The following is a 13,102-nucleotide window of genomic DNA, read 5'->3' as shown; positions in this document are numbered from 1 at the left end:
ATAGAACTCAAATGCCCTTAACAATATAGATATAAGCTGTTTTCTGTACAGGGATCCCACCTCCCCGAGGAGTGCTTCTGTATGGTCCGCCAGGCACAGGAAAGACTATGATTGGACGAGCCATAGCCAGTGAGGTCGGAGCTCATATGGTGGTGATCAACGGCCCAGAGATCATGAGCAAGTATGGTCACATCCTCAAAACCTTTACAGTGCTTTTCTGTCCCAGTAGAATACAAAGTGAACAGCAGCGTGACACTGCTCACTGTCTTGTACAGATTAAACAGCTAGTAGACAGATTCACTGAAGGTGATGTACTGTTTTCCATTTTTGCAGATTCTATGGTGAAACAGAAGCGAGACTGAGGCAGATATTCACTGAAGCGTCTCAGAGGTGTGCATCAGTTATATCGCTCAAACTTTCTTCTGTATGTGCAGCATGGTTGATTTTTTTTTTTTTTTCTTCTGCCATTTTATGTTTTAGTATTTTTTCATTTGTAGTTAATGCAAATTGTTAAATTATACGGTTTTTGCACAGTAGTTTAAACATAAATAATAAGTTAAAGAAAAAAACAGTTGGATTTATAGTTTAAAATCAAACCTCAAACACATTTTGTTAGTTCTGTCCTATAAAATACTTTATACTGGAGCCTTTAAATAAGAAGTGTGGTTTGGGTCTTACACTCTTGTTGGTCATTTTGGCCATTTTGTAAGTACTTTACTCACGTTTCCTCACATTCTGTCTTGGTTTGAAAGGCAACCTGCGATGATCTTTATTGATGAGCTGGATGCTTTGTGCCCGAAGCGAGAGGATGCTCAGAACGAGGTGGAAAAACGAGTTGTTGCTTCTCTCCTGACTCTGATGGATGGGCTTGGCTCAGTAAGCATCCTTTGAATAGATCCTGTGCCTTTCTGTCCAATACTGATTCTATGAGGTGTTGATTTTTAGATTAAAATAATGGCAATCTTTTTTGATTTAACTTTTTCTTTGCATACACTTGAACACATTTTCAGATTTCACAAATTAATTTTATTCTTAGTTGTTCTTTAAACTGCTCAATCCACTTTTGAGTCAGTAGATTATTTGTATAGTCACATAACTACTATCACTTGAAATGCTGCCTTATAGATCTCCCCCCCAAATCTTACAATCAGTGACTTTGTCTGGTTTCCCATTGCCTCTAAGTTCAACTGTTTTTTTTTTTACAGTTTAATTCCCCCCCATTACTCAGTTTAAACATGCATCTTCTCTGATATGCACAGCTACAGTAGGTGAACATCAAGAAAGCCTGTGTTACATTGACCAACAGCAGCTTGTTCAGCAGATACATGGCTGAAGAATACGGCCTTGTGCAGCAGAACTCGGCTCTGTCAAGCCATGTCCTTACTGGAAGTGCAGATTATCATGCAAAAACCATCTCTGCATGCTGGACGCCCTCTAGACCCTGTTGGCTGTATCTCTGGGGTGTCGTTTGTCCATTGTACGTTTTTTAAGTGCCTAATGAGAAAAAAGATGATTCTCCCTACATATGTCCGATGGGAGCCTGGGAAAGAAATCACCCAGGGCTGCTATGATGTCCTGCCAGTCTGCAAAGTACAGCCCCATGTTGTCACATTTGGATCAGTGATATTACACAGATACACCGACTCCCTGCCGCCGGCTCCTGTCTGTTCACCAGAACGGAGGATCCAAGGACATCAGTAGTTTATGGAATGTGGAGAAATCACTTCCTGCTCTTCAGCACTCTAATTTATTTGTGTTTCGATTCTTCCTGCGCTGTCAAAAGGAGGAAATATTCCCCACCTTGCTGGCAGACCACCCCAAGAAGCACAGCACGGAGTCAAGTTTCATATGAAACACTGAAAACCAGAGGGGTAGAATCACCAATGTGTGGTCGTGAAGGCTGTGTTATGTACCTAGTATGACATTTTAGCCGGCATAACAGTGGTAGTTCGACGTGCACCAGCTCATATCCACATCTCTTATTTTTCTTCTTTTGTTTTGAAAAGCAGCTGCAGAGCTGCCACAGTTGTGTGAGTGGGAAAAGTCAGTAGTTTTTACAGAAGAATTACTAGAAAAACAAATGTTTTGATGTTTGCTGTTTTCTGTGATGCAGCTCCACATAGTTACTGACTTTGTTTCAAGTAAAACACAATGTCACATTAGCTGAAGGCTGCAGATAATCAATTTATACATCTAGAGCTGCAACAGCAGCACAGTAACACACACATCCTAATGTAAAATAAAAGTCTGACACCACTGATGTCTACTTTCCCTGCTGTTTTGTCTTTCAGGAGGGTCACTCAGGTCAGTTGTTGGTCCTGGGGGCCACAAACCGACCCCATGCCCTCGACCCCGCCCTGCGCCGGCCAGGACGCTTTGACAAGGAACTGGAGGTGGGTTCTACAAGGCACGGTAGCAGACGTGGGCCTAAATGGTTCAGTACTTTGGAAAAATGTCCTGTACTAGATAAGTTCCAGGTTACTCTTACATTCCACCTGTGGCCATGTCTCCTATGTGCTCATTGTGAGCCTGTCTGGTAAAAATTGGTAGCTCATTGGTTAAGATGTAAATATTAGATGCTTTTTCTTCTTTAATATTATTTGAAATGTTCCATCACAATCACTCAGCTTGTACTTTCTGTTCCATTATCTGCTCTGTTGATTTCACTTTGGCAGGTAGGAGTCCCTGGTGCAGCAGAACGTACAGATATTTTGCAAAAGCAGCTGAGTTTGGTACGGTGCAGTGCCACCACAGAGGAGCTGACACAGCTGGCAGAAGCTGCCCATGGATATGTAGGAGCAGACCTCGCAGCTGTTTGCAAAGAAGCAGGCAAGTAAACGCTGTCCTACTGTCACGTAGCAGGTCAGGGTGCTCTGAAAGATTAAAAACATGACCCAATATTTCACTTGGTGATGGACCCAGAATGTTTATTACTAGGCCTAGCTTGGCCTGTTTAGCTTTTGATTTGTGACATAACATTTTAGTGAATGTGCAGCTGACCCAGTGTGGCCTGTGCAGGCTGGTTACACTGTGATGTAATTAGTCTAACTGCCTGTTTTTATTGTATTTAATTATTCTAATGTTAGTCTAATATGCTGTTGTACCAAAAGAACTGGACCTTGGGCCTTTTATGTATTATTCATATATTTGTTTTCTTTCATATGTAAATCTGGGGAGGCGACAGTGGTGCGGTGGGTAGAGCAGATGTTTCCCAACCGGAAGGTTGAAGGTTCTCATCCAAAGCGACTGGGCTGTTACTAGAAACCCAGCTATAGACTGTGATTGAGTCATGAAATCTGTATCATAAAACTACCATGAGACCCAGGAGAACATCCACAGCCACTCAGAACAGTTATGAAACATCACTGCTGCACTTTGCGTCACTTGCCACTTTGTACTTCCCAAAACCAACATAATTTGGGAAACCAAATCAAAGTTGCACATGGCAGCTGGCCGAAAAATGTTCACTCACCATCTTTTAGTAGTTTGGTTTGCCTCATGGGGCGAGGCATTCAACCAACAAACAAATGGCAAAGGAATATAAGTTTGTTGTTGAGATGTAGGCCTCGTATTGTTTTGTCTTGGCACAGCCTCTGCTTGTAGTTTGGCCAAACCATAGTTTCTAGTGACTTGTTTTTTTCTGAAGTCGTTTTTGACAATTTTTTGAGATCTCTTCTTGGCAGAAATGCCTGCAGCACCTTGGAACCAAGAGGGTCAACCATCCTTTGATATTTGCCTGAGAGGAAGCAGAGAGTTTGTGATATTCAGCTCCCAGTGAGAGACACTGCTGAAACCACCACTTGTTGAAATTCTTCTGCTCACTCACCCCTAATGCCACAAACTAATCCACCTCACATCCACACGTTGGCTTATATATGCATGTGGCTGTGAATGCACGAGCACAGGCACATTTGTTTTTCTGCGTGTGTGACCCCATATGCCTCCTGGGTGGTCCCAATGCCTGGGGTATGCGGTGTATTGCATTTCCATCTGAGGAGGGAGCTAGGGCTGCTGTGTGGAAGCATTCTGGCGAAGAGCGTGATTTAGTGTCCACAGAGAGCCAGACGTGACTGGCAGTGTTTTCTGAGAAGCCTCCTGACACCCTGGAGGCAGACAGCAACCTCTCCAACCCCGTTTGACTCTGCTCGCTTCCTCAAAAATCTCCAAACCCAAATCACTAGAAAAACAGGCCCTTGCTTTGTTTTGCCTTTATTTATTTCTGTCAGCTTGCCCGGTCTTGAAGGGACAAAGAAAATGCAAACTGAGATGAAACAGAACACATATATGACTATAAAGGCTTCTGAGTTGTAGGTCAACTCTTATGGTATCCAAATCCACATACAATATCTGTTTAGCAAAGGAGCTAGCAGTCTAACATCAACCTGTTTATCTAATTGAGGCTGTCAGCATCCTGGCAGCCTGTATGCATGGTCAGTAGCTAGTTGCTAACTTTGTCTGCTATTTGGTGCTGGACATGTAGTTGGCAGTATTTCTTTGCAGAAAACAACACTGAAGATAGAATGAACCCAAACATTAAAGTTTTGGGCTGCAAAACCAAAAGAATGAGTGGAGGACGCTGAAATGTTTTGTAGTACTGCAGAGCTGGGTGATAATTACAGCATAACCCTGGAGCTGTAAATAGAAGTTTGACAGTGTTTATGATCAACTCTCACCGAACCCCCATACCACCACACATTTTTTTGATACACACACACACACATGAACCCACAGGTTAATGTTTTTTCCTTCTTTGTTTTCATTGAAAGAAACAAAAGCCAACGAGGCACAGAAACATCAAGTAGGAACTGCAGTTGTTTCCTTCTGCTGCTCAGGTAACAATGAGCTGCTGCGGGAATGTACAATCTAACACGCTGCTTCCTGACAAACGATACCGGGACTGCTGCGACACCCTAGGATCACGCACAAGATCCCCACCTTTCACAGCTGCAGAAGAGCATGCAGGCACGCACATTTGTGACTTTTAGATGCAGTCACACACAAGAAGCACATTATGGTGGGGGTTCATATTCTGCCTCGGGACAACACAAAGCTCCTCACAGGTCAGAGACTAGGACAGTTTAAATCAATTCTTCATCTCTGGAGAAAGGCAGACGGAAAGATGAGAAGGCCAAGTGGCTGTTTTCTCTGTGCATTTTTTCCTTTTCCTCATGAGCGTGTTTGTGTGTGCATAAGAATGGATGGAAATCTTGATGTCATTAGGAAAGTTTTTGTTTGTCAAGCCTGAGTTGCACCAGGCCCCAGAAACAACCTCTTGATGACAGATGTGTTATATAATCAGCACTTAATTACAGTGGATCATGTATTGTCCAGTTTTGAGTGTAATGTAACACACACTCAAACCAGATCCGTTAAAGTCTGTCATCAAGGTCACCTTAAATTCCTCTTAAGCCTTCACTGAGTGTGTGCGCATAAGAGTGGATGGATCCCTGTGATCCTTTAATGAAAGGAAGGATTTTAAAACCAGGAGAGAAACTATTGGAATGCACCATCGTGTTTTACCTGATTGTTCTACTGTAGATAGAAGTACACCAGTTCTTTACATATGTACTACAGTGAAACAGCAGGAGTGAACATCAGGTTCTGGTTCATTTGCTCGTAGCTCAAAGATGGATGCCGTGGGTGACAAGCAGTCATAAACAGAAACTGCTCTGCTGTGAAGATTCCTAATTCAAAAAGCTTGAAAACAATGTGTATGTGTCACTGTAGAGCTTCAACATCCCTCAGGGGCCATTTAAAAGCAGAAGTCAATAAATCAAAAATAAAGAAAGAACTACATGTACTGCCAAGAATAAAAATGAGGAATAACTACAAAAAGGAGCACAGGTTAAAATTGGCTTGTTAAACTAAATGTAATTAAAATGTAATTTTGTGTAAAAAGCCAGTAGCAAAAGTAGATAGTGTTAATGCCACCGTCATGGTGGTATAATACATAGGGTACATAATATATCCTGGGTGGCTCTGACTTGCATGTAGAGATCTACAGAGACTTGGAGAATCTCTACCAAGGGCAGCTTTGGGCCAGTTACTCAAACTGTAATCAGTTACTCATTAGATACTGCTTATTAAAAAAGTAACAGCATTACTTTACACTTTCATTACTCCGCTGTCAGCTCCGACAAGTGTCCTTAAAACAGCTCCAAATCCTCCACACCCACACCTTGTGCATTGACCACATGTAGAATCAGTAAAACAAGACACTGCACTCTAACAAGCTGGCAGTCACAGTTTGGAATGATTTCCTGACCAGCAGTGAGCGTAGCCTCAGCGACTGCACGCAGCTCTCCTGAAGTCTCAACATCAGAGGCTCAGTTACAGACCAGTGTTGGAAAACAGATGACTCCTTACTACATATATGTGCACTTGTGTTTGACATGTGTAACTTCAGCCAGCCAGGAGCACATGGAATTTAAATAAGATTGCTTTGGAATAACCTGGAATCACATTTCTCCTCTTTTGGTTTTGGCTATCTCCTACCTCACACCTGAACCGAACCCTGCACCAGTCTGCCCACTAAACGTAGAGACCAAACTGATATCAACCCTCCATCACAATCCCAGTAAGACAACGGACAAGCTGACCCTCACTTATGAAAGCAACAGTGTTACTGGGGATCAGTACCTGGGGTACCACCACTGACCAAGGAGAGTCCTGTGGAGGCCTAACACCTTATTAGAACATTTCATGTTGCTTCTGTCTCTGGTTTGGCCCTGAATAAACATTCAGTCATTGGATTTTAATCTGTTCATACCACAAACAGTGATTTAAAATGTTTAAGCTTTGCATAAAAATCTTGTGCAAGAGAAAAGTATGTAAGAAAGAAGTTTGTTACAGGAAAGTTTCTTCTTCTTTGTTCCCACCAGCTTTTGACCCCTTTATTTGGTGACCCACTGACATAGATCATTAACTTCTGATCTGATCACATTTGATTTCAAAGCTATTTGAGGGTGTAGTTGATGTAGACAAAGCTGCTTGCAGCAGAACAGAGTATAACTTAAAGTACCGTTTGTATACTTTCAGTGCTTGTTGTGCAGTCTCAGCTGTACTGTAGGAGCTCTACATGAGGACCTCTAGTGGGAACGTGTTTTATTGCTGTGGAGGTAAACAGCCCTGTTCAGCTGCAAGCAGTGAATGGAGGACAGGCTGAAATCCTTTCAGATGATTTGAATTCTAACAGAAAGTCAAACATGGAACACAGCTGGCTGCTAAACTGATGCTAGTTTAGTGGTTGTTTCAGGTCAGGAATGTGTTTTTCTCCTTTATCTTAATCATTCTAAACTTTAAGTCAGAATTTTTTGAGTTTAGTAGACAAACAACCTCCAGTCAAACCACATCCTTCCTTCAGCCTCTTTTCAGTTGTAGATACTGACCTTCAGTCAAACTCTATCAATCTTCTGAATGTCTTCCATCTCAGCTGTGTCTGCAGTGGACATGGCTTTCATCTTCGCTTCTTGCTGGTCGACAGATTTATGCACACGCTGAGATGATCTACTGGACTGTGTTAGTCACAGCAGAAAAATGTATAGCCTGCACGCCACCAACTCTATTTATGAATATTTTTCTGACCATGTTTCTGCTGTATCTGATGTAGCTTCTTGTCGTGTCATTTTCACTGTGCTTTATATCAGATTTATATTAGAGTTTGCAGATTCAGATAGGGAGACAAAGCCACAGCTGGCTGCTGCAGAGCCTGTGACTCTGTGGAACTCCTCCCCTCTGGACGGCGCTGCAGGTCACTGTACGCCAAAACAACCAGACACGAGGACAGTTTCTTCCCCCGTGCCGACACTCTGATCAACACTTAACCCATGACTGTATAACAGAATGACAACCCTCAGTGAAATAGCTGTAAATATACTTTTGTATATATCTAACGGGTAAACTGCATCTAAACTGTGTGTAGATATATATGTTTATATTTATAAGTACTTTATTTTTATTTTCCTAATGCACTTTTTTTTCTTGTTTCTTTTTTTAATTCTCTCAGCCTTATCTTGTTTAATTGTCTACTCGTTACTTTACCGAAGAGCATTGTTCATACACACTGAGAGCCACTGTACCTCCTCGTGTGTCCAACACACCTGGCCAGTAAAGCTGATTCTGATTCTGATAGAGGCAGCCAACTGAGGATGTTGTATTGATGTTTCGGCACAAGGTCCCTGAAAAGGTTTCCTGTGATATAACCACTTGGGCGTTGATCTCATCTGATCTTATTTCTCCAAACGCTCAGTTGACGCCGTTTCCAGCTCAGCACAGATTATACAAAACAGCTTTGACTCCCTCTAGGTGTTTTGTGAGGTATTAGGGGCTATCATGTGGTGTCACAGAGCCTCACAGACTCTGGCGTCTCTCTGTCATCCTGTTGGCGTTCAACTGATCCTGGTGCTAGCAGATGACTCATTCCCACAGTCTAAACAGTGCAAATTGTGTGTGTGTGAGTGCACATGCTTGTTCGAGTGTGTATGCATGCTTGTTTGGTTTGTGCCACATCCGGACACACTGTTTACAAGCCTCTCTAAACAGGGGAAGCCCAGTGGAACCAAAAGGCCCAGTAACACTGATTACATGCAGTAATAAATGCACAGCTCTGCACTGTGTTAGCGGAAAGCCTTTTGGTTAGCCTGTTATTTGATGGCAAAGATCAGGCAATATTTAGCATCCGCTTCCCCAGCTGAGACTAAACAGTCTAAATGATTTACTTGGTAAATGCGCAAAGTGATGTGGCTAACATTCTTAGTGAAAATCCCCTAAATGTAAATACTCAGTACTTTAGTGTTTTCAACGCAGGCTATTGATCTTCTTGGCCGACAGACACGGGAAATGAGGAGTAGAGGTTACGCCACTGTGTAGAAATGAGGAGGAAAAATTGCAGCAACAATGAGCTGTGTTTTGTGTGTTAGACATAAATCCTGCAGCAGAAGACTAAATGGGCCAAACAGTGCTAAATGCTCGCTGATGTTTACAGCGGCAGTCTTGCCTTATAAAGCGCTTTCCCCAACTTGTCTGTCCTTTTAAAGACACTTCAGGAATTTCAGGAAGACTCACATAAATATCAGGCAGATCAGCAGGGGAAGTGTATTTGAGGCCTCTGTTTATAAAATCCAGAGATGTGCTGCTTGTATTCCTTAACCCCAGCACTTACCTTTACCCAGTGACAGATGTGGGGGTGTGTGTGTGTGTGTGTGTGTGCCTGCACACGTTTTCTACATGTTTGGAGTGCAGGAGCATGTGCACTTGTCCTTGTCATCTCTGTGCGTTTGTGCACTTTAAGGGCCACATATTATTGATGTGTTTCAGCTCCAGGACCAAATGTTGGGTATTGTAAATACAGGTGCAAAGACTGTTCCGGAAGCCCCCGGCGAGTAATGAAAATGTTCCTGCAGTTGTGTAATGCTGTAATGCCCAAAGTATTTCACAATTCATCTGAGGACAGCATCACTGGAGAGCTGCAGCTTGAGCTTGTGGGTGTTCAATGCAGTACTATACAGTTCAGCACAATACAACTCATAGTACTGATTCTTCCCTGTTGAGATGTGGAATGCACTGGTGAGGCACAGATGGACTCCTTTTGACACACCTTCCTCAACTATGGGCGATGATCTGCTGTCTTTGACAACGGAGCTCTGTGAGGCTTCTCTTTTGAAGTCTTCTACTGGAGCTTAACCTCTATACACTTTTTCCCCCCTTTCTCCCTGGAAACTGAGGGAAGACTCAGATGTTGCTCTGAGTTTACTTGCAGGTGCATGAATGAAACATCCATTTGTTCAGTTTTTATACATCACACAGCTGCACAGTGCACACGGGTCAGTGTTTGAGAGTTTACAAAAATCAGTATGCATTGAGCAATATTTGTTATTCAGCATATGGTGGACAAACCAATGAAGACATTCTTTCTCGACTTAGATTTGTCTCTTTTCAAACTCAACATGAGCAAAATACTGATTTAGCGGTTTGGTACCCGTGTTGCTGAAACAGAGGGAAACTGACCCAGGTCGGCTCCTATCAGATTGCTTGCTGATGCATGTTGACATATTATTCACTGAGGCTGTGAGCTGTGGTGCACTCTGTGGTTCATTGTTGTTCCATTCATTTGGCTCAGTTGGACATTTCTGGTTGTTGGAGTGCCCATTACCCATCCGACCCTTCAAAAACTTGTGGGATTGGCCCTTGTCCCTATCCGGAACAGGTCTTTGTTACACGGCTGCCATGGATTGTACTTACTAGTGTTCCTCTTAGTGTATCAGGAAGTGTATTATCTGAGGGATAGACTATGTTACTAATACACATCAATGTCATTTTTATTATTTGGGCAGATGCTGATTGTGCACAGAACTATAACTGCACTCTAGTGTCCAGCTGCCAGTCATTGCCCTTCAAGATTCTCTCAGCCTTGGTTTCTGGTAGAAGCTGATTCATGAATCACTTGATGCTTGTTGAGACTTGATATTTGCTGCACCAAAGCCTGTCAGGATATGAGGATTCTTGTCTTGTCTTGAAGTTGCTTGTGGTGTCATCACAAGTTGGAGTATCTTTGAGGATAATGTTTTGAATTGGAGGTGACCCCTGAGGAGAAGGCCTTGATTTGGGGGAAGGTCTGTTTTGGACCCATATAATTAGGACCATCCCTGCCGGCAAACCACAAATAAGCATTCTCCTCTGTTCTCCCTGGCCAGCATCAACTCTGTTAGAAGAGTTCTTCCCTCTCTCTTCTATACCTAGTTTGGGCCTCGGTGTGATGTTTTGCAAATGTGCATTCTTGTACATTAAAGAGGCCCCCTTTTCTCTGAATTCCCTCTAGCTTTCTGGTGAATTTGAAGCATTCTGGAAAGAAGCGCAAGAAAGAAAGAAAGCAAAATGAGTCTGCATAAGGTTTAAATTAAATTGTGTTGTGTTGTCTCTTTTTTTTTTTCCCCTCCTGCCTTCCCATCGGATGTTTTCATAACTAAACCAAATGTGTGCTCGGAGTCGGCCAAGAGCAGTCGGGAGACGGCTAAAGCAAAACGTTTAAGTCACATCACTGAATCAAGTTTCCGCTGCCCTCTGGGTGTCCAGGCTGCACTCAGAGCTCTGTAGCTTATGAAGCCCATTTCCCCTTTGGTCAGGCTGTTTCTCTGTGAGGCTTTTCATTAGTGCTGACAAAGTGCTAGACTCATTCCAGACACTTCCAGATCATTTTTGGTAAAACATTTATTGAATATTTGTCAGCTGTGTTTTGCAGTCCCCGAGGCCTGCACACAGCCGTACTGTCAACTAAACTCTTTAAACTTGCTGTCAGTCTGTGCTTTCTGCAATAAATCTCACTGATTCAAAACTACCTGAAGCAAACTGGTGGAAATGAAGAGTATGGTAAACTTTATGCTTCAAATTGTTTTGGAAAACAACAACAACAGAAAGGTTGTTACTCTAGGAGAGCATCTCCATTAACCTTGTGTTTATGCATGTAAAACCTTTTTGTACTGAGTTTCTGAGCAAATGGGTGGAGTGTTCTTAAAAAAGGAAATGCTTATACTCTCAAATTTGCCATTTTGACTTTCAAAAACATTTAGAAACTGACTAAAATGACCTTAAACGTGATAAATGTTTTCAGCGGGGGGGTATGTTAATGAGTTGTTTAATTTCTGTTTTTCACATTGTTTGTTTTTGTTTAGTGGAGGAGGCTAAGGTGCTCCACCTTCACAGGGCAGGCAGCTGGTGGTCTGGGATTAGAGCACATGGTGTATGGCTGCTGCTCCTTATCTCCCTCCTCGCCTCAGCTTCCTTCCACATCCTGTCCTGTCTTGCCTCGTCTCTTCCACTCTGACCAGATGTTTTTGTGCAGTCTAAGCAGCCCTGGTCTGAAGCGTTAACGCAGATGAAGAGCTGAAGCAGCAGCCAGGTGGAATATTGGGATGTTTAGACCTTTGGGAATTGAAAGCAAGAAGGAGGGTGGGTATACAGGGATAGAGAATGAAAAATGAGAGAAAGACATCACACACAAGGAGCTGGGACTGGGGAACACATTGACCTCTGCGTGGTGTGTGTACACGAAGATAAACCCGTTTGCATTAATTGTGTTTCTCCTTCTCTCCTCTTCCTCTCTGTCCGTCTGTCTGTCCCTTGCCTAGTCGGTTGGGTCCTGGAAAATATAAACAGGATGCAGTCTTGTCTGATAGTAAATCCCCTCTTGTCTGCTCCCTGGCCCCAAGCCATGGACCACGTCCGTTCTCCTCCAGCACTCACCACCCCAGATCCTCCCCCCTTTAGCTCAGAAGAGGAAGCCAAGAGTTTATGTGTGTGCCTGTGTGATGTGTGCACATGTGCATCGGGATCGGTTGCCTCTAATATACTGTTACTCATCTCTGGGGTTGGAAACGTGGTTGTGGGCTGGTTTTGTAACTACTAATCTTTTCCCACATTCAGTGTATAGTACACTCACAAAATCTCTTTCCTCCCACCTGTACGGGTTAAATCTTCACAGCCGGGTGCAATCTTATGTACAAACGGTGTTTTCTGCTTTGTCGTAGCTGCACCTTTTGCCTCTTTCACACTTTCTTCTCACTTATTTAGGAATGATTGCATGCATATTGTAACCACACCTATCTGCAGACCCTTTTATTCAAGTATTTCACCGTGCCCTTGACTGATGTTTTCTGCAGTCGTGGATGCTTGCAGACTCCTGTGATGACAGCTTACGCAGACTGTCCTATTATTTTGGCTTGAATAAAACACAAATCTAAAAGAACATCCTCTTCACTGTCACTGTGAATGTGTTCCAGAAAAAAAGGCCTTAATCAATCACTCGAAGTTGTAGCAAAGGCAGAGCACTGATTCATAATAATCGGAAACATAACACAGCTCCATACCTGCTGAATTCTTTCAAAACTGATCCAGAAACAATGAATACTTCTATGTAATGTAATAGAAAGTTTACACACTCATTTAATTTCTGTCATTGTGTGGAAATCTGATGTTTTCACATCAGATAATGAAAAGACACTAAAATGTGGGCATGGGGGTTGACAGCTCAATCACAAGTCTGGCCGTAAATTCTTGATTTGGGGATAGTCCTCCATCTAAGCCATGGAGCTGCTCCAACTGTCAGTCA

At 42.8% G+C, this 13,102-nt stretch overlaps 1 protein-coding gene across 3 annotated transcripts in view; it reads left to right on the top strand.

Annotated features, from left to right (window-relative positions):
• The window catches only part of afg2a (AFG2 AAA ATPase homolog A), a 101,130-nt gene that overhangs the window by 4,017 nt on the left and 84,011 nt on the right, over positions 1 to 13,102 (top strand). For all 3 annotated transcript variants that reach the window (XM_020594068.1, XM_020594067.1, XM_020594069.1), the window contains exons 6-10: positions 52 to 181; positions 334 to 390; positions 753 to 876; positions 2,292 to 2,393; positions 2,676 to 2,829. In XM_020594068.1, coding sequence (XP_020449724.1) covers positions 52 to 181; positions 334 to 390; positions 753 to 876; positions 2,292 to 2,393; positions 2,676 to 2,829 — 567 coding nt within the window. The remainder of the gene's footprint in view (positions 1 to 51; positions 182 to 333; positions 391 to 752; positions 877 to 2,291; positions 2,394 to 2,675; positions 2,830 to 13,102) is intronic.

The sequence above is a fragment of the Monopterus albus genome, unplaced genomic scaffold, assembly GCF_001952655.1.
Source record: "Monopterus albus unplaced genomic scaffold, M_albus_1.0 scaffold21.1, whole genome shotgun sequence".
NCBI lineage: Eukaryota > Metazoa > Chordata > Actinopteri > Synbranchiformes > Synbranchidae > Monopterus > Monopterus albus.
The sequence above is the reverse complement of the archived record's forward strand: the minus strand, read 5'-3'. Positions and strand labels throughout refer to the sequence as shown.